This window comes from Meriones unguiculatus, chromosome 5, assembly GCF_030254825.1.
Source record: "Meriones unguiculatus strain TT.TT164.6M chromosome 5, Bangor_MerUng_6.1, whole genome shotgun sequence".
In the NCBI taxonomy this organism is placed as follows: domain Eukaryota; kingdom Metazoa; phylum Chordata; class Mammalia; order Rodentia; family Muridae; genus Meriones; species Meriones unguiculatus.
The window spans coordinates 108,609,578-108,630,761 of record NC_083353.1 but is presented as its reverse complement, the minus strand read 5'-3'; the positions used below and the strand labels follow the sequence as shown (position 1 = coordinate 108,630,761).

At 44.9% G+C, this 21,184-nt stretch overlaps 1 protein-coding gene across 5 annotated transcripts; it reads right to left on the bottom strand.

Moving 5' to 3' along the window:
* Nucleotides 1–588: 588 nt before the first annotated feature.
* On the bottom strand, nt 589–19,699 carry Hnrnpf (heterogeneous nuclear ribonucleoprotein F). 5 transcript variants are annotated; one of them, XM_021647947.2, is made up of 4 exons: nt 19,553–19,699; nt 8,689–8,815; nt 7,087–7,146; nt 589–2,501 (listed from the first exon to the last, which is right to left on the bottom strand). In XM_021647947.2, the coding sequence occupies exon 4, from the start codon at nt 2,452–2,454 to the stop codon at nt 1,207–1,209; it is 1,248 nt and encodes a 415-aa protein (XP_021503622.1). In that variant the 5' UTR covers nt 2,455–2,501; nt 7,087–7,146; nt 8,689–8,815; nt 19,553–19,699; the 3' UTR covers nt 589–1,206. The 5 variants fall into 5 exon arrangements, with proteins under 5 accessions (XP_021503622.1, XP_021503623.1, XP_021503624.1 ...); XM_021647948.2 differs by having other exon boundaries at nt 19,183–19,611; XM_021647949.2 differs by lacking the exon at nt 19,553–19,699 and adding an exon at nt 18,521–18,656.
* Nucleotides 19,700–21,184: the final 1,485 nt, after the last annotated feature.

The following is a 21,184-nucleotide window of genomic DNA, read 5'->3' as shown; positions in this document are numbered from 1 at the left end:
CCTCAAACCAGTAGCCTTTGTCACTTCTTATCATCTACTCCCCAATATATGGAGGTATTTACAGTGTTGAGACTCCAGCAAGAGTGAGATAGCTCAATTTTTAAGAGCCCCTTATCACTCTTTGAGAGGACTTAGGTGGGGTTTCAAAGTAAACTACAAAGCACTCCAATTCCTGGAAAAGCCAATGATCTCTTCTAGTCACAATACACCAGAATTCACATAGCGCACTTAAACACATGCAGTCAAGAAAGAAACCACGAAAGGTTTAATTTTTTTCAATTATATATGTTATGTAATCACAGGAGGCAGGGACTATGTGCTTCCTCATACACACTGCACTGTTTCTAATTATTGTCTCTAAATAAGCACATAACACTTATTTTAAGACAGTGTCTTGCTGCCTGGCCTGGAACTCCCTACATGGTCCAAGATGGCTAATTTTCAGCTTCCCAAGCACTAGGATTACAGGCCTGAGACAACCCATCCAGCTACCACTGTTTTCAAATCCCCTCTGGAACATAAGTGTTTACAACTCCTTCTCAACCACCCAAATTTGCTGCCTTTCGCTGAGTAGATAAGCTGTGCCAGTCATTGTGAAAAAGTCTTTATTTTAAGAAAAAAATTTAGTTAACAAAAATTTAACAAGTTTCACTTAGCAAAATACACCCAAAAGGAAATCACAGTACAAAGAAAGCTTTAAGTCAAGGCCTCACCAATTCCTACAGTATTAGTATTGTGTCTCAATTCTCAAAACTAACTTTTAAAAAGCTTAAACTTAACCTAAAGATTTTAAATGAAAATATAAACTAGAATGAAGAACATGAGAATGCTTCTTTGCATCAGGGATCTAGCACCTTTGAGTTCTCCAGAAAAGTACATGTCCCCAGTGTGTCCACTGTGGTGTGCTTAAAGATCCACTCAACATACTTAAAACTACTTAACTCAGATAACATCACTCTTAAGTATACTACCAAAAATGTTAATTGAGAAAAGCGGAAGAAAATAGTTTTAGTTTACTCAATATTACATGCTAGAAGAAAAGTTTGCATGAGAAACACTGAAGAGGTAATTTTTTAATCCAGATTTCACAAACTCATGGTGCAAAGTGGGTCCCCCAGCTTCCTCTAGAGTTATAAACTGCTCTTGACTGCTTTATTGGCTGCCTGTGAAATTTTTGATTGAAACAACTCAAATGTTCCTACAATACTAATCATATCCACCCATGCTGTTCTGACCGCTGTAGCCGGCCCCATAACAGCCACTCACTGACTGACTCTCCAGGCCACTGTAAGTTGCCTGGGCAGCTGACACTCCCATGCCCTGCATCACCTGGCTGCTATAAGCCCCGTTGCTAGCCCCTGTTGTTGAATTCAGGAAGAGTTCTATGTATCTGTGCTGCATGTTGGCCCTGTCCTTCGACATAGCTGCCACTGCTTCTTCATGGGTGGCAAACTCAACATCAGCTTCTCCCGTCACTCTTCCATCAGGGCCAATCTCAATATGAACTCTCACAGGGTTGAGTGGAGAGAAGAAGTTGTAGATGTCATTCTCTGTTGCTTTGTAGGGCAGCCCTCTCATGTGGACGCAGTGGCCGGTGGTGCTCTGCACTGTGAACTCGCTGTCTCCGTATCTGTGGTCATACATTCCTGAGAGACAGTAGCTGAGGTCTCTCCCAAACAGGTCAGTGGTGAAGCCATAGCCATCACTGAGGCCACTGTATTCTTCATAGCCCCCATAGCCTGCACTATAGGCACCAGACCTCATCCTATCCAGGCCTGCCTGTTTCACAATGCCAATGTACCTCCGGGCTGTGCCAGGCCGGTCATAGGGCCCAGGCCTCTGCACAGACATAAACTTCAGAGGTGGATCTGAGTATGACCTAACTTCCTCCTGACTGCTCTTGAACACTTCAATATACCTGTGCCCTATTCTCTCCTTGTGCTTCCCTAGAGCTTTCTCAGCTAACTCTTGTGAGGCAAACTGAACGAAGGCCTCCCCTGTAATCTTGCCCTCCGGGTCCACAGGTAATGTGATCCCGTTTGGCACAATTTCCAACCCTGAGAAGAACTGAACGATTTCTTCCTTTGTGCATCCAAATGGGAGTCCCCGGAGCCTCACAAAGCCATCATTGGCACTGTCGGCGCTGTTTGGACCACTGTGCTTCAACACCCAATCCATCTCGGTTCTGTGTGACTTGAACACCTCAATATACCGGTGTCCCATGCTTTCCCTGTCTTTTTTCAGAGCCAATTTTACATCATCTTCTGACTCAAGTTCAACAAAAGCCTCACCACTCTGCCTGCCTTCTCTAGTATAAATGAAATGAACACCTGCGACCCCATCATGAATTGTGCAGTCGGAGAGGAAGTTTTGTACGTCCTCAATTGAGCAGGACCAGGGTAGGCCTCGGAGTTTGACCACATAGCCTTCACCTCCCTCAGGGCCCAGCATCATGAACACTTGACAGGGCTGATGTCACAAGCTTGGGCAATTTTTTGTAGCTGAAAGAAAAGAAAAAATAAAACCTACTTTATACAATTTTCATTTAATATGCATAGTAAGGATATTCATTAGAAACTTTTTCGCATTCCACAAATGAAAGCTAAGGATGAATGAAAATAAAACATTAGAAACAGCTAGCTGTCAGCCATGATAAGCATACTCCATTCAAACATGTACTGTTCTGTGAGTTGAACCTGAGCAATACTTCACTTTTAAAAATCTAAGAGAAAGCTTGGCATAATGGTGCACACCTTTAATCTCAGTACTCAGGGAGGCACAGGCAGGCAGATCTTTTTGAGTTCAAGACCAGGCTGGTCTAAAGAGTGAGTCCAGGACAGCCAGTGCAATGGAGAAATTCCTGTCTAAGAAAAAATTTGCTATCAAAAAGAAAAAAGAAAAGAAACACTATATAACAAACAAAGGGCCAGGGTGGGTCTTAGCTATGCAAGAAGAGTCTTATCTAGTGTGTGCCAGCTTTGAGTCAACATCAAAACCAAGACCTACCACAAAAAGTTAAAACAAGACCCACAAAGGGATATTTAAGAATAGTATGAATATATTTGGCAGGTAGATATCAAACAGTAAGTAGTAGTTCCAGGTCTTCTTTGATTATTAACAAGTTAGAGGCCTGTATGAGGCGCTCTCAAAACTTAAACTAGGGCATAGCAAGTTAGAGTGTAAACACGTTCCCACCAAACCTTTTCAACCACTAATACCTGACACATTAGAGAGCCTTGATTCTTTGCCTGCCCTCCATGTACACATTTCACTTGTAAATACATTTTTTTAAAGACAGAAGAGTGAGGCCCAGGATAGAAGTACACACCTTTAATGCTAGCACTCAAGAAACAAGAGCCAAGTGGATCTCTACAAAACAACTTCCAGGCCAGACAGGGTTACATAATAACCATGTCTTAAAACATATAGATTAGATAGATGATAGATATATAGATAGCGTAGATTAGACAATGAATGAGCCAGGCAACTCAACGTAGCAAACACTTGAAACCAACATTTAGAAGACAAAGAATCTCTACAGTTTATGGTCGGCTCTGGTTACCTAGTCAAAACCAACCTAGACTACAGCAACCTCTCAAAAAAATCTTTTTAAAGAAAAAAAATTTATACTCACATATAATCAACTGTATGAGTCAAGAAACCATGACATCATTTCTACCTATTGTATCATTAGCTTTAAAATAATTTAGTTTTTTAAAATTAAAAATTTCCACTTACCTGCCATCCACACCAGATCAGGTGACAAAAATGCCATCCTGTCCCCACAACAGTATAATGGTACTAATGGAACTTTAAATTGTGAAATTTACTGGATACACCAACTCCCTTTAAATATTATTAAATAGCTTTTAAAAAGTTACCTTGCCTATGGCCTGAAGATAAAATAAAGATAGGGCAAACTCTAAGGGAGAGCTGAGTGTGGAATAGCATGTTTAGTCCTTATGCATAATTATATATAAACAAACACCAGCATGAATTGAATTAATGTTGCAGACACCTACTGGTTACCACCCTAAGCCTTACCTAGTCTCTCCACCAACACTATAACTAACCTCAGTGTAGTGATGCTATAATGAAGTTCTAGCAATCTTCTTTGCTCACTAATAATCAGGGTATATATGTGCCTGTTAGGAGTAATGGGTTTATGATCCCAGGGTCAAGTAGGGATTTGTGTAGCTCCATTTTCAAAGCCAGGACAGAGGAACTCAAGTCTGATTACATTTTATAGAAGACTATGTTCCGGTCCCATATTTAGTCCACTCTCCCTCCATCTATTTTCTCTTCAACTCCACCTCACAATGATTTTCCAGTAACTCCCAAGGCCCATCAAAGACCCCGCCCCCCAAAAACCTTACAAATATCTTGGTGAAAAATCTCACTGTGAAAATCTCACCTTATATCCTCCCCTTCTCCAATAGCCTGGACTGATTCTTCAGCCTCAGCTTCCTTGTCTTCATTCCACATAACTCCCTCTACCTTTTTAGCCTCTTCCAATGAATAATCTACATACAGTTCTTTACTGCAAAGCTCAACTGATTCTACTGAACTGACTCTTGGCTGTGCTGAATAGTTCAGCTATACCCAAACAGAGGAGAAAGGTGCCTTTAGACTAGACTTGTTCAAATATTTTGAAAGTCTATTTTTTTAAGGCTGACCAGTAGTACCCTGTTTGCAAACCTAGTCTTCACCCACTAGAGGGCAGGCCTCAATGCTACTAAATACGAATTCTGAACCTGTAGCAATGTCTAAAATAACACTCTAGAGACCAGCACAGGAAGACCCCAAACTCAAGGTTAGAAAGTTCATGTGAGATGACCTGCCTCCTAAAAGGATTCAGGTCTAGAAATAATACCTGTAATGACAAATTGGAAAGAGACAAGACAAGCTTCTGCTTATCTATACTGCCCTGTTGTTTCAAAATAAAAAAGGGAAGCAGGTACGGACAAGCACCATCTACAAACTGTCTGCTCTTGGTATATAGCCCTTCAGGTGCCTAGGAAATTCTTTTAGGTCGAGGCAGGGTTTCTCTGTGTAACCTTGCCTGTCCTGGACTCACTTTGTAGACCAGGATGGCCTCAAACTCAGAGATGTGCCTGCCTCAGCCTCCCTCAGTGCTAGCATTACAGGTGTGTGCCACCATGCCAGGCACCCAGGCAACACTTAAGGCTCTTCTCTAGTTCCAAAGGATCAGAAACGCCCTGACAAGGACCTGTCTCTCTTAACAAATTACTTAAGATCTGCTTGAGAAACCAACTTAGAGAAAAAAAAGTCCTTATGGCCACTGAGCACTGTCTCTTTGCTCTAAATCTGAATAGTACTAACCAACCATAAGGCCTTCTCTGGACAGCCTTGCCCCAAGCTACTTACTGATTTTCCCTTTTATGTAGAAATTAGGTCCCTCCCTCTATTGTCTCTTCTACTAACCACCACACTGAAATAACATGTTCTTATTAGGGTGAGCATCTCTCCAAGAGAACAAATAAATGTCCTATCTTCATCTGTTGTCTGCTCAGAATTTAACCAATCCTTCCTGGAAATCCTTGTTAGGTGTTCCAATCAGCTCCCCATAGTCACACATGGCTGTGCTCAATCTTCAAAGACCTTCCAACCTACAGTTCCAAGGCTTCAACTGCCATACACAAAGCTCTGTACCATGAACATAGCACATTCACTACTTCTATACCTTTGTTCTACCTGAGCCTACAAAGCTCTACAAAGAGACTGATCTTTACAAAGATTTCTCAGAAATCCTCAGAACCAACTAGAGTACCCCATTTTCACACAGGACCCCAGCCTTCATCCTAAAATCCTATTCTTATTAAGACAGGTTTTCTAGGATCTTTATATCCATCTCACGCTAACCTGGACCTGTCTCTTCCTAAGACTCCCAAGTGGTCATTACAGTATGGTTCATCATACCTGAAACCTATTATTAGATCAAGTACTCAGATAATCTTACAAAAACATCCCTTAGCTACTGTTAAGGAGTCAGTCTTTTTTTAGAATAGTAAAATATAAAAAGCTAAATGGGTAACTTTCCATAATAAAATGTCTTCCACATGATAGGCAAATAACCACTATACATACTATACAAATTCTCCAGACACTGTCTAAATATGGTCGAAGGCTGACCATAAACTTAGTCGTTACAGGCCTATACTTTGGCCTTGTTCAAACTTTTCTAACAGCATTCCTCAGACAGTTGCCCATATCCCCTATAGTTTCTCTTAACTCTAAGAACCTATTCCCTGCTAACCTGTATCACTTATCTTTTAAGTTTTGTAAGCACTACTGCAACCCAATTATGTCTATGCCCTACTTCTAAGCCCTATTTCCCTTTGGTTATTAGAACAAAGACTTAACAAAGACTGGAATTCTCAGGTCCTACAGACATTGGAGAGCTACATTCTTACTTAGCTACGCTTTTTCTCCTTGGTGCCTATAATTTCACCACCTTTCCCTAGAGGATTTGACAGACACAGTAATTAATTCTCCCTCCAAATATCCTCTGTCCAACCTTGTCTAGCTAAATCGTGATAATCCTCCAGGTCTAAGCTCCAATTCCTTTCTAAAACATCTTATCCTTCACAACCTTGAACCTCCACTTTCATAGCACCCTTCATTGCAGTTTTAAAAGGTGTCTTCAATACCACATCGGGACCCTACTTAGGACAGTTTTGTTGTCCAGTGTTTCCTCATCCTTAGCAGACTGGGCACAAACCACAGCAGGCCAAAGATTAGCAGGGGATTAACTGGCTGCTTGGGGTCAACACCTCAATCAGAGTGTGGCAGCTTAGCCAAAGCTAAAGACATGCAAGAAACACAAAGAAACAGGCAAGCACATAACTTTGAGTTTAGAAGTAGTTTTGGCAACAAAGAGAAAACATGTCTGTCTGCACCCAATTGTTCACTATTTACTCAGAAAACTTTTTCTCCATAAATCTTAACACTAAAACTTTCTAATAAATTTACTAGGCACTTAAAACTAATGACAAAGTTTTAGCCTCCAAAGAAAACTTTCCCTAACAAATCAATGACTTACAGTGACTTATCTTAATAGCTTACCTTAAGGAACCACCACAGATGCCTTCTGTAGCAAACACTTATGGAAGATAACAAGTTTTCCTTTAAAAAACAAAACACAAAACTCAAGATTGATCTCATCGCCTCAGAATCCATGCATTATTTTAACAGACAGGAGCTCCCGTCTCAGAGCAAGCTACTCTAAAAGCCCAGAAAGATGTTTATTACAGGGTCCCTGGACCAACATACTTAAAAAGTTTCCATATTATTTACACTTTACCTTTTCATGGGAAGAACATTAACAAAAAAAAAAATTTGCCTAGCAGAGAACTAATTATAAACTTTCCATATAAAGGTAGTGGTAGACGTTTAAATGAGAGGAAAAGGGGAGGGAGCTGGGGTGGCACTTTTTCTGACCGCAACCCTTTCACAGGCATTAAGCACCAGAAAAGCTTTTTGGATTGGACAGAGTTTGAGAATTTACTCTGGAGATAGTACAGAGACATCCATAAGACTGTTTTTCATTGATATAACCATAACCAATATCCATGTGACAAAGTTTTGCCCAACTATGAGGACATTCGCTAAATAAATCTCTATGACATAAAATATTTGATAAATTATGCTGCATTCATCTAGAAAATGTATCTTGCCTGTTGTTTTTAATAGAGGTAATTACATTTGCTTGTCCTGTACCTTCTGCACTTACGTAATAATGAGGGGTTATTACTTCGTTAGAATCCTTTTTAAAAGGGGCTGTTTCCAACACCCTGAAAACAGATCAAGAAGTCTCATCCATACTCCTACCCATGAAATCCTAATCACTGGACCTTCTTCCACCCTTTTACTCCAGTCTTCTACTGCCAGTTTGGTAGACAATACCCGAGGCCTCCCTGGAGACACCATAGCGCAAGCAGCTGGCAGCTAGACCTACATTTACCCACTGGCACAAGACCTGTGAACATGTGAACTGTGGAGACATGCCCAGGAAAAAGACCAGATGGAAAGCTTGGTCTCTTTTAAAGTACTGTTCCTGCACCCAGAGATTTGGCTGAAATTGCAGCACACACTACCGGAATTATTTGCACCATTCCCGGGTGCCTGGCTTGTAATACTGTAGCCCGATGAGCCCTACATTCGCTTTTAAAATGTAATCCCACAACTTGATAACTAATGAAAATGCGCTCTTAAATTCTAAAATAAGTAAATAACCCAGGTTGAGCCTCTTGCTTTTCTAGCAACTACCCATTCGGTGATACTGGTTAGACTGGATTTTCACTGCCTTCAGGTAGATCCAGGTAAGATAAATGAGGTGCGCCCTTTGAATCCTGAACTGGTTAAGTTTATCTGCGAAACAAACAGGGCCGCTCAAACACCACCCACCCAGTTCTTTTGTTCAGGGCCCGCTTGGTGGGAGCCTTGCTGCACCCTCCTCTACACATCTTTGTGTTCCAGGAAGTCGCCGGAGTTTTCACTGAGAGCCCGCCCTCGCCCTGCCTCCATTTTGTAAATGAGTTCTAACCTCCGGAACGCCGGGAGCGCGTCCAGGCAGATTTTCTTACTCAGAAAGTTCTACTCAATCAAGACCACGATGGCCGCGCGGCTTCAAGTAGCAACTGCTGCCTTTTCTGCTCTAAAACTTACCACGGGAAGGCAGAAGTGACTTCTATTTTCAGTAAGGAACGCGGCTTACGAACCAACTCCACCCGACGCCTTAAAAACGCAGAGGGCTCCGGGGAAAGTCCAGGTGCATCTTCTTTTTGTTCTCAACCTGAAATGGAAGTTCAAATGACCAGGGAGCAAGCGCTTTCTGCCGTAGCTGGTCCCCTGAAAACAAGCGTTTTGGCGGGAAGCAAGGCCGAGGGCAAGGTGACGCTGCTCGGCGGCCTGCACCCAGGAGTCGACCGCGTCGCGTAGAGAGCGCCGGCCGGGCAGGAAGATCCGCCCCGGGGCCTGCGCGGGCTCGGGCGGGAGCTTCCGGGCGGGGGCGGGGGGATGGGAGGCCCCGGAGTCTCGGGGTGGGGGAGGGGAAGTCTGAGGGTGGGGAAGAGGGCTGAAGTAAGAATTCGCGCAGGCTAAAAAGTGAAAAGGCTCGAATCGGGAAACTTCTAGGTGTCTGGGTCGAGTACGCGGTCGAGAACTTGGGACTCAAGCACCGAACGGGCCTCACCACGCCGAAGATGGACGTTCGGGTCCGGAGTGCGGGAAGCAGCCACCGCGTGATCTACAGCGGCAGTCGGACTCGGGTCACGGGGTGCAGAGGAGGAAGTGCCCTGCCGGGCCCGCCAATATGTCACCAATAGGAAAAGGCTGCTTGCAGGTGTGGCCCGCAAACAGTGCGATTGGTCGGCGCCGGAAGTGGGGGAAGGAGAGGGGGAGACTTCTCGCTTAGTTCTCCGTAAAGAGCGAAGGAACAACCTGCGCAAAGTCCAAACTACTCACTACAGGGAAGAGGGAACTTAACTGAAGTGTTAAAGGCTCAGTCAAATAAAACAAAGTTGCCTCCTACTGGGATACTACAGAAACAAAACAAAAGGTTTTCTTGGTGTGACTATGGCCTCATGGGTATTTTCCATGCTGAAACGTAACTTTAAAAGCCAACTCTGTCAGACGTGGTGGCGCATGCCTTTAATCCCAGCACTCAGGGGGCTGAGGGTCTGAAATCAATGCTACTCTAGTGCACAAAGTGATTTCCAGCCTTGTCTCGAAACGTTTTTCAAATAAATTCTTGCCGGGTGTGGTGGCGCATACCTTTAATCCCAGCATTCAGAGGCAGCAAGCAAGTGGTATCTCTTAAGACTGTCTTGGCCACCGAGTGAGTTCCCCCAGACAAGACTAAAGAGAACCCTGTCCCCGACATAATTTCCGAGGCTGAAGGAAATGACTCAAAATCGGCCCTTGCCCACTAGAGGCTGAGACTAACAACCTAGGTTTGGTTCCCCAGTGCCCACCTATGATGGAAGGAGTGCTTAACTCCTGAATCTAAATTAGTGCACCACCTTTTGAAAGTATAAAAATAAACCTTAGAGCCAGGTGCTGGTGGCGATCGCCTTTAATCCCAGCAGAGACAGTCCAGGCCAGCCTGATCTACAGTGATTCCAGGACAGCCAGTAATTCAAAGAAAGCCTCTCTCAAAAAAAAACGAAGTTAAGTCTTATATCAATTCCTAAAATCTATACCCAACAGGCAACCACAAAACGTATTTTAACTCAAAGCAATTAGAATGAGCAGTGACTGGATTACTTCAAGGGCCTATGTTTTGATGGCCCAGTGAGGTAGGAAGAGGCACTAGCCATCCAGCCTGACACCTCCAATGAGTTCCATCCACAAGACCCATAGTGAGAAAGGATTTAAGTTGTCCTCTGACTTAAGTACCCCTGGAGAGACACCCCCCCCAATTGAGGGCAGGAACGCCTTCACAAATACTAAGGTTATTTCTTGAGAAGACTGAAGAGAGAACCATGAAATAAGATGGGCCATTATTGACTGAAGCTGGCTGTCAACCGCTGCAAATTAGGCTTTTTATTTTTATTTTTTCAAGACAGTTTCTCTGTGTAGCCTTGGCTGTGCTCTACTTTGTAGACCTGGGTGGCCTCGAACTGTGATCTGGCTGCCTCTGCCTCTCACAGTACTGGGATCACAGGCATTAGCCACCACACATGATAACCTGAGTTAACTTTTCTTAAAAAGTTTTACAGAAATAACTTAGGACAAAAAAAAAAAGGCACAGAATACAATGAGCTAATCTTTTTGTAACAACCAATAAAGACAAGGGAGCACTTAACCATCAAAAGACTTAAAAATTAATCAAAGACAGGTTGTATGGGGCATATTGGATGTTTTTGAGACAGGGTACCATGTAGAGGAGACTGATCTCCAATTCAACATGGAATTTAAGCTTAACTTGAAATTCCTGATTTTGCTGAGCTTTTTGCAATCCTTCTACCCCAGCCTCTCAAATGCTGGGACTACAATTTGAACCCAAGATATCCAGTTTTATGGACATGCTGGTTGGTACATTAACTCCAAGCAAGCAACAGACCAACTTCGGCTAATTCCGCCACCCTCCAGTTTTGACTCTTAATACAAATGCACACTGATCGAATTTTTATTTGTACGTATCTGTAGGATGTTCATCCTAAATAAAGGAGCTGGAGCCATAGATGATGGTGCATATATAAACATATTAGCCCAACATTTGGGAAGCTTGGGAAAATGGATTTTTATACAGACTCAGTCAGGAGACTCGGTCTCAAAAAGCAGACAAGACCCCTCCAAAGAAAGTGCACAAAGAAACCCTTCTTCCTGTTCTTCCAGTAGGCTGGTGGAGTCTGCTTCCTAAACACAAGTCTGGCAGCAGCTCTTTGGCCTCTATGGGCACTGACAAACATTTCATACATTGCTACATCAGAAAGAAGATTAATAAGGAATTGGTTTTCTTTTCTTTTGTGTTTCTCCTAATAGCCTTGGGCTGCCCTGGCAGGGCTTGGAGTTGGTTTTTAAAGACTTACTTATTTATAATGTATAGTGTTCACCTGCATGCCAGAAGAGGGCACCAGATCTCATTATTGAAGGTTAAAAGCCACCATTTGGCTGCTGGAAATTGAACTCAGCCACCAGTAAGTAACCACTCCACCTCCACCCCAGGCAGGGTTTCTACGCAGCCTTGGCTGTTCTGGACTGACTTTAGACCAAACTGGCCTGGAACTCAGATACTCGTCTGCCTCTGCCTCCCAGAGTGATGGGACAGAGTGGGGTGTGCCATTATGTTAGGCAATATGGTAAGACACTGAAGTTTGGAAATTATCTACAGTGTTCACCACTGGTAATGTTAGAGCTAAATGAAAGGCAAATGACTCTTCATTCTATTAAATTTTTCTTTCTATGTTTGAAAGTCTATTATGAGAATGCTACCATCTGGGTATGATAGTGCATGCCTAAGATCCAGAGCTGAGAGACAGTATTGCTGAGTTTAAGACTAGCCTGGTCTATAAAGCAAATCCAGTTCTGTTCCAAAAACAAAAACAAACAAACAAAAAAAGAATGCTTGCCAACCCTAAATCTTTGCTTATAAATCCTCAAGTTTAATTTGTGTACCTTGGTTCAAGTGGTAGAGTAAGCAGGCCTAAGAAGACTCAAATGCTAGGTTCCACCCCACCCAAGACCAAATAAAACCCAGCGTGGTGATTGTGCCATGCCTGTCTGTATAATGTCAAAGCACACTAGGTTCAAAACCAGCCTGAGCTAGAGAATGTCACAATGCAATGAACAAAAAGGAAGAAATCACACTGGAGACAAGATGGGAAGTAAAACAGCTATGAGAACTAAAGAATGGGAAATAGTGACATATAATACAAGTTTAAGTGTCCCATTCACTAAGAACTATTGTATATGTATAAAATGTAGGCACTAGCTAGTAGTAATTCTAGCTTACACTTGCAAAGTAGAAGCACTGAGATCAAGAGCTATGGGTCATCCTCTATCACACAGCTGAGTGGAGGTCAGCCTGCTACACGAAACCAGGTTAAAACTTTTTTGAAAAAATGGTGTCGTCATGTATTTTAATCCCAGCAAGTTGGAGGCCAGTTTGGTTACGTTTCAAGTTCCTAGTCAGCCAGGACTATGTATTAGCGAGACCCTGTCTCATAAACAAAAATAAATGCAGGCAATGTTGCCAACAGTTTACATAATGGGAACCACTGGTATAGTTCTGCCCTCCTGGGATGACTCAGATGTCAAACAGAAAATCACCTAAGAAATGCATAAATAAATGTTGAGTGGTGATAAATTAGCTCAGAGTCCTAAAGAGTTACACTGAGGAGGGGGACATGGTGGCAAAGGCCATTAATCCCAGCACTAGGAAGGCAGACACAACTGTTGAAATCAAGGCTAGTGGTGACATGTCAAAAAGGTAACGCTTACCCAAAAATTGGAAGATAGAAGTGGTACAACTCCACATACAAATAATTTCTCCAATATGGCTTAAAACTCTTCATGGTCTTTTTCCCTAGACAATTTTTCAGATTTTTATATATTTTAACAGACCTCTCTGTTCTTGGCAGGATATACTTATATACTTTTCACCAATGTTTGTGATTACCTCTTTTATCATCGTTAGTATTTATTAAATGCATAAAGAATTTAGAATACAGATTCTGCTGTTCGTATCTACAGGAGCTCTGGATGAGCCCAGGATGCCATAGTATGTAAACACAACCTTATGGATGTCTTTTGGTTTTAAAAGAAACTAGATTTCATGGCCTCAAAAAATTTTTTAATCAAGTTTTCTTTAAAAGGAAAAAAATTTTTGAGGCCAATCTGGAATACAGAGTCCAGATTGTCCTCAAACTTTCCAGGTAGCAGAGTGTGTCTAACTTTTGTTTGGGGCTGGTTCTCCCCATGAGTAGTCTAGGCTTGCCTCAGCGTTGTAGCAGTCCTCCTGGGTCGGCCTCCCAAATGCTGGGGACTACAGGCATATAACCACAATAGTCGTCTTTTTAGCTTTATTTTCTGGTGCTAGGCAATGCAGTACGATTACATCCAAAGCCTTGCACATTCTAGGCAAGTGTTCAATCACTGAGAAAACTCACTTCCTAAACTAGCTATTTTTAGTTCAATTCAGCAACTCTTAAATCATTTCTTCCTGTCATGAACTCATCTAAAAATTGTAATACTAATCTTAAGATGTTAAGACTTGCACCAACATATACAAATTATATACTTAATTTCTCAGGCATGGATTTACAACGAGAAATCTCATACTAATGTGTACTAGTGTGCTAGTCCAATATACTACTCTTAGAAATGGTAATGGCCAACCTACTAACATAAACATAGTGTTACTCCAGCACTGTTTGTATTTGCCAAAGGGTAAGCCACAGCAAACACAAAATGAGAAAGCCACTTTCCATCTTTCAACTATGGAAGTCTGTATTTACTTACTGTATCCGTCTTCTTTAATGTTCATTTCGCAAATATGTGATTTTTCACTAGTATGTGATTCTTATCTATTAGGCTTATGTTAAAAGTAACCAAATTGTAAAACACAATCATTAATTACACTAACATCACTGATTGCTCATGCAGCATCAAACTTTTTATGTAGCTAATGCTTACCTGGAGAAACATCCTCCAGTTTCCATCCCCAATGATGATACTATGGGTATGCATACCACAGTTGGCCTACTGATTGTTATTCTATGTCTCAAGAATTAAGGTCTCTATAGTAACAATGAAAACAAGACAAATGTAAAATTATGAAGTTCATTACATTTATGAAAAAGTATTGCTATTTGATTTTGTCAACTGAGTGGAAAATTGCTTTTTCTTTTTTTAATTAACTGGTACCTCTCCCCATAGTAGGGGGGAAATGTCTGTTGTGTAGACTGGTAAAGAAAACTGAAAAGAAGGTAGACTTCTGTATCACCAGCCCTGTTAAATTCCCTCTTTCCAAAGTTTTAAACAAGTATTAGCTGGGCAGGGCGGTACACACCTGTGATCACTAAGGGAGACAGATCTCTGGAAGTTCAAGGCCAGCCTAGTCTACAAAAGTGAATCCAGGACAACCCTGTCTTGCGGGGGTGGGGGGGGTCTTAAACATGCGCCATCTCTCCAGCCCCCTTTATTTCAGACTTTAGTCTGAGTATTTTACTTACAGATATGTGCACTGCATGTTACATGTGGAAGTCAGGAGCATGCAATCTCCTTGAAAAAAGTGGTTGTAAAATACAACGTAGATAGACTTTTGTGATGGCTTACAACTTTAATCCCAGAGCTCAGAACAGCAGCAGATTGCTGTGGGTTCAAGGCCAGCCAGGCCTACAAATTGAGTTCAGGATAGCCAAGGCTACTCAGAGAAACCCTGTCTCAAAACAAACAAACAAAACCACAACAAAGGTATTGAGAATCCAAACCAGGTTCTGGAGAACAAATGCTTTAAGGGGATTCACCTTCCAGTCCCTTAATTTTCCTTCTTATATCAGGCTATGAGTGTTGGGTTTATAGGCAAGCTACTCCTATCTCCACTTGAATTTTGAATTAATGAGTTAATACCAAGGACAGCAGAAATCTGGGAAACTGGTAAAGTTTCTGGAAATATGCTTTGGGGGAAAAAAAAGATGGGAGCTTTATTTTTATGAAACAGGGTTTTTTCTCTCTGTAGCCTGGCTGTGCTAGAACTTAGGAATCTGTCTTCTTCTGCCTCCCTAGTGCTGAGATTACTGCCCACCACCATACCTGCAAATAAAACAAGGTTTTACTGTAGAGCCTGGCTAGTCTAGAACTTGCAGCTATCCTCTTGCCCCTGCCTCAATACTGACTGGATCACTGCTCAGATTTGGAAGACATGCTCTTTCCAAGTCAGTTTTCTCCATTTTAAGTGCCAAAGTCTTAATGTTAAACCTAAGTTTTGTTTTAGCACCCTGACAACACAGAATCAAATTGAGGATTTTTTTTTTTTGAGAGACAGTTTCTCTGTGTAGCTTTGGCTGTCCTGTGTAAACAAGGCTGCCTGCTTCTGCCTGAGTACTGGGAGGTCTGCCCAGCTCAAATAACGTTAAACTAGGAAAATCTTGCATCCCCTCTCTCTTCTCGTCACCATTTGTCTTTTTCCTTCTGAGTTCTCAATTTTCATTTGTCTTGTCTAGGACTTAACAACCCTGGTTTCACCTTCATCTTAAACTTCTAGCCACCAGAAGACAATTTCTGTTAAGCCATTTCTTCTCCATTTCCCCTGCTTTCAAACTCAAGAGATTCTCTGGCCTCTGTCTCCCAAGTACAGGAATTAATGGTTTGGACCACCACACCAGGCTTTCTTAAAAGACTGACTCAAGAGACACTCACGTAGCCTAGACTAACCCCAAACTCCAGTCCCTGTGCCCCTCACAACCTCACTAACCCAAGGATATATATACAGTATAGTTACTATAAAGTCTTTGATACTTTATCTTTAAGCAATTAAAACTGATTTTCCATTTTCAGAGTAAAATTATTTTCACAAGACAATTTCAGTTAGCGAGGCAAGGCAAAATTCAGAAAGTTCAAACCCAGGAACATACAAAGCAGTCAAACATCCTGACCAAGCTGGAGAAATCCCTTAAGAAGTTGACCATTACTCTAAATTCCAGCATTCAGAAGGCAAACGTAGGTGATTTCCCAGTTTCAGGACAGCCAAAGCTACATACTAACACCCTGTCTTAAAAAAAAAAAATTAACCATTATAACTCAACACATACATTAATGGAGACTAAATATGAAATAAAATGGTGTTTTGGTCCCTCACTCAGGACTTTGCAAGCAACCTTAACTCATTGGGTCAAAAATATACAGGAACACCTGCAAAACAAAAGGTGGAAAGAGGAAAGGATCAGCAGAATAGGAGTCTGAAGACTGAGGGAATAACATTTTATAAGCAGAGCATAGTGGCCCACGCCTTTACTCTTAGCACTTAGGAGGCAGAGGCAGGCAGATCTCATGATTAGCAGTGCCTGGGGTGCATACCTTTTAATACCAGCAATCCAAGCACTCTGGAGGCACAACCAGGTAGATAAGAGTGTGAGGTCAGCCTGATCTATTCAGTGAATTTCAAGTCAGCCAAGGCTTATTAGTAAGAAACAAAAAGTAATCATTTTTGTATTTGTTTAATTTTAGTCAGGATACCAAGTCTTTCCTTCAATTCACTATATAACCCAGCCTTGCCTTGACCTTTACCTACAGAGATATACCCACAAACACAAGGAAAAAAAAATTGAAAGCTACTGAAAAGAAACAAAAACAAAAACAAAACCTACAGGGCTCTGCAGAGTGCCTGCCTAGCATGCCCAGTACCTATTAATGGGGCATGGTGTTCCTGTAATCCAAGCAATCTACTGGAGCTCTGTGATCTGAATTCAAGGTCATCTTCAGTGGCTGCCTGATTTTTGAAGCCTCAAAAAAAACTAGTAAAATGGGATTTTTCAATTTGTAAGATGGTGGCATTTGCTTGTAATAGCAACATTGGGGAGATAGAAAAAAGGCAGGAAAATGAAATCTCAGGCACACCTGAAGGACAGCAGTCTTTTTAAAAAATTGTCTTAAGCAGCAGAGTAGTCAATTAAGTTCCTAGACTAGCCTGATCTACATAGTTCCAGGACAACCAGAGACAGAGTAATCTACAAATGTCTCAACATTCAAAGTAAAAACAAAATGAAAAGAGTATTGCCTAAGAATGAATAAAGTGTAACTGATGAAAAATTAAACAAGTATTGTCTAGAAATTAGTACTAAGAACACCACTTTTCTGTATTTCTTTTTTTTTGTTTCTCTGTGTTGCCTTCCTTGGCTGTCCTGGACTCATTTTGTAGACCAAGCTGGCCTTGAACTCACAAAAGTTGAGTGCTGGGATTACAGGCACTTTTTGAGTGCTGGGATTACCGACACTTTTTTCTACCCGAAAAATCTAAGATATTTCTATTTTTACCACAAAACTCTGTGGGGGAGTTGTTTTGGTTTTCGAGACAGTAGACCAGGCTGTTGTAGAAATCAAGATTCTTCTGCCTGAGTGCTGAGATTAAAGGAGTACACCACCACCCACAGGCATAATAAGCACAGCTCTTACATACTTAGAAGCTGGGCGCGGGGGACAACCAAAGTTACACAGAAAAACCCCGTCTCAAATAAAAAACAAAAATAGCACTTCGAGATTGTTGAGCGGCTAAGACTCTTGTTGCCAGACCGAGAGACGACCGCTCAAGCTCTGAGCGCGCGATGGAAGAACTGACACCACGTTTTTCTTTGACCTCCACTGGGCAGCACAAAGCAAAGTTAAATCGGACTGACCTAGTTAACTATTTCAATCTACGACTTGACCAGTAAGAGTTTCAACTATTTAAGAAAAACTCCCCGGTTTGAGAAAGAGCTCCGTGATAGTGATTCGCACCGCCAAGCATAATGATCTCAGTTCAATCCCGGGGACTCACTGCTGGGGGGGGGGAATCTTCAAGTTCTCCTCTTACCTCCAACACCAACGCCAATAAATAAACTTGAGTAAGACCGACCAAAAAAACAAAAAACAAAAAAAAAACAAACTCAGTATATCAATTCCGGTAGTCAAAGGCAAACTCTGCCCGGGCTCGGGAGACTGATCTGGCACAGCCACATGGCGGCCTCCCGCGCCGAGAGCTCGCCCAATCAGCCGCGCCAGCGGCGAGCTACAGCCCCCACGTAGGTGTGGTGGGCAGGAAGGAGGCCCTTTGGTCTGTGCCCGCGCTGCCCGGGCCAGGGAAAGCCGCGAACGGCACTCCGTGGTTGCCTTGGGGCACGTGGGGCGGCCTCACGGGTGCGGGCAGGAAGGCCGGAGCCAGCGGCCGGCCATCTCGGGGGCGCTCAGGAGCGCGCGCGAGGCAAGGCCGAGCAGGCCCAGGCCCAACTTCTCCCCGGAACCGCCGAGATCCACAAACACACCCCAAAGTGCACGGAACCGGAGACGACGGCCCACCAACCTCGCGAGGCACGGATTCCTCACGCCCCGAAACGCAAACGCGGGACCCTCCGGGGGACCGGAAACAGGCAGACGGGCGCTCGGGACCCTCGGGCCGCCACGAGGAGGAAGCGAGGCGCTCGGCTCGGGCCGGGCGTGGGCGGAGGGCGGAGTCGCCCCTCCCCGCCTGGGGGAAACTCCCGGCGCCTCCAGCCACGTGAGCCGCCGCTCTACCCGCTCAGAGGAAAAAAAAAAAACTGCACCGTGCGGCCCGGCCTGCCCGGGGCCCGCCGCGGCCGAGACGCTCCAGCCCGGCCCCAGCCCTACCCCAATACCCGGCGGCGCGGCGTGGGGGGGCCGCGTGCGAGCGGGCCGGCGGGCTCGGCCCTCCGCCGGAGTCGCGCCTTCTCTCCCGGCGTGGGCCCCGGCCCCACGGCCCCCGCCGCCGCCGCCCCCCCCAGCCCCGCCAACCGCGGCCACGCGGCCCGTCCCCCGTCCGAAACGCACTCCGACTCCGGCCCCCAAACCGGAGCCACGCGGTCCCCGGCTCCGAGAGCGGCCTCCGCACGGCCCCGGGTGTGCGGCCCCGACGCGGGCCCCGTCCCCTCTCGGCCCGGAGCCCCACGCCCGCGGCCCAGCGCCCGACGGGCCCGGTCGGCAGCCCACCCGGTTGGCGGCCCTCACCTCGGGCTCCTTGTCTCCACGCTCCCACTCACATCCGGAACCTCGCTGGCCCTCAGAGCACCTAGAGGAGGGTGGAACCCCGGGGACTTGGCAGTTGTAGCTGAGGCAGTTGAGGCTTGTTTACTGTCACCATGGAAACCCCCACAGCCGCGCTCGCGGGGAGGCCTCCGCGGGGCCACTCAGCCGCGCGGCCGGCCTGGTCCTCAACTCCCGCCTGCCGAGCGCCCACGGCGCTCCCGGAAGCCCTCCTGGCCCCCGGTCCGATCCCCGCTCGACCCACGCCCCGAGCACCCGGAAACACTAGCCCGGGGAGCCCACTTTCCCTCCCCACAGCCGGCGTGACCGCGGGCTGGCCTTCCCCGAACCCCACCTTCAGGAAGACGAGGCGCAGTCCTCCTTCCACGACGGAGCCGGAAGGATGCAAGACGGTGGCGGGGCGGAGCCTCAGGCAGCGGACATCCGGGCACCGGGCCGCCAGAGCGCCATTCTGACGAGCCCAGAACGGAACCCAGGATTGGCCAGCCAGGCGAGGGGCGGGACCAGGGGGGTTTGGACCCGCCTCCGACTCGGGGGAGAGGACAGGGACGGCGCAGGCGCACAACTCGGGCTGGCCAAGCTGGGGGAGGGGAGGCGATGGAATGGGGGGAAGGGTCGGGTTGCAGAGGTCGGCCGAGTGGAGGGGGTCCTTGGGGAGCCTCAGGACCTGTGGGCTCCGGGAGGGCGCCGAGCGCTGCACGCGCGTCTCCTCACCCCGGAACGGGAGCCCAAAGGGTCCGGCAGCCGCGTGCGAGCGCAGAGCTAGAGCCGTGTCTTACGTAAGAAGAAAGACCGCCTAAGGGCGTCTCGGAGAGGCCGCCCGGAGGGACCCGTCCGAAGTTGCTCGGAGCCCCCGTTGTCAGGGTTTTAGGTTTCCGACCGTCAGCACTTCCCTGAAGTGCCGGGACAGATCTTCTTGATGCGTAAGAATTTGGGAGGACCGCTTGTGAGATGTCAGGATCCGGGCTAAGCTGCAGATTATTTTTAAAACCTCCTGAGCCGCCCAGGCGGGCGTGGGGACACGCGCCGGTAATCTCTCCGCGGAGGAGGCCGAGGCTGCGTGGTCGCGCGCCGCCGCCTCCAGATCAACACTGGAGAAGTTACAGGGCCGTTCGGAACAGTCTCAGGTTATAAGTGAACTGTAACGATGAAGGAAAAGTTTATAAAAACAACACACCAGACTGACACCAGAAAAAAAAAAAAAAGAAAACTACTCACTCTCGGAAGAAAAACTGTCCAGAAAAAAAAAAAAAAAAAAAAAAAAAAAGAGGCCAAATGATAAAAAAACGGATCCTACAAAAGTTAGATATTCTTGTTTGTATATTGAGCATTAAACTCGGAATCTTGTACTTGGCAGGAGTTTTGCCAAACTATGCCCCCCCCTACCTCTGGTGCCCCCCCCCCGAGTGATTGGGCGTTAAAATAAGTTTGTGGGGAGTTAGGAATGTATCACACCACTGATAAGGGAGATAGAGGACTTTCCTGAGTAGTCTGTCCTCTCCTTCCGCTCTGTGGGGTCCGATCAAACTGGGCTTGGCAGGCCTGTGCTGCTGAGGCATCTCACCCTGCTCCTTGGGTGGTTTTTATTTTTAAAGTTTATTACTATTGGTGGAGAAAAGTGCAAGTTCCGTCCATCCTTGTGGAGGCCAGAGAGCAACTTTTCACGAGCTGATTATTATTTTTTTTTAATTTGCCTTTATGTGAGTTCCAGGGGAATGAATTTAGGTTTTCAGACTTTCACTGCAAGAGATTTCATTTTCAGGCTCTCTCACCTGTCTGACTGTATCCCAGACTGCCCTCCAACTCTTAAGCAATCCTTCTGATTTAGTATTGTTATCAGTGTTTGTTATTTGGCCTGTTTGTTGCATCATTATGTATGTGTGGGAACCAGAGGACAAATTTCAGGACTGGATTCTCTCTCTCCACAATGTGGATCCCAGACATTGACACTGAACTTACATGGTCA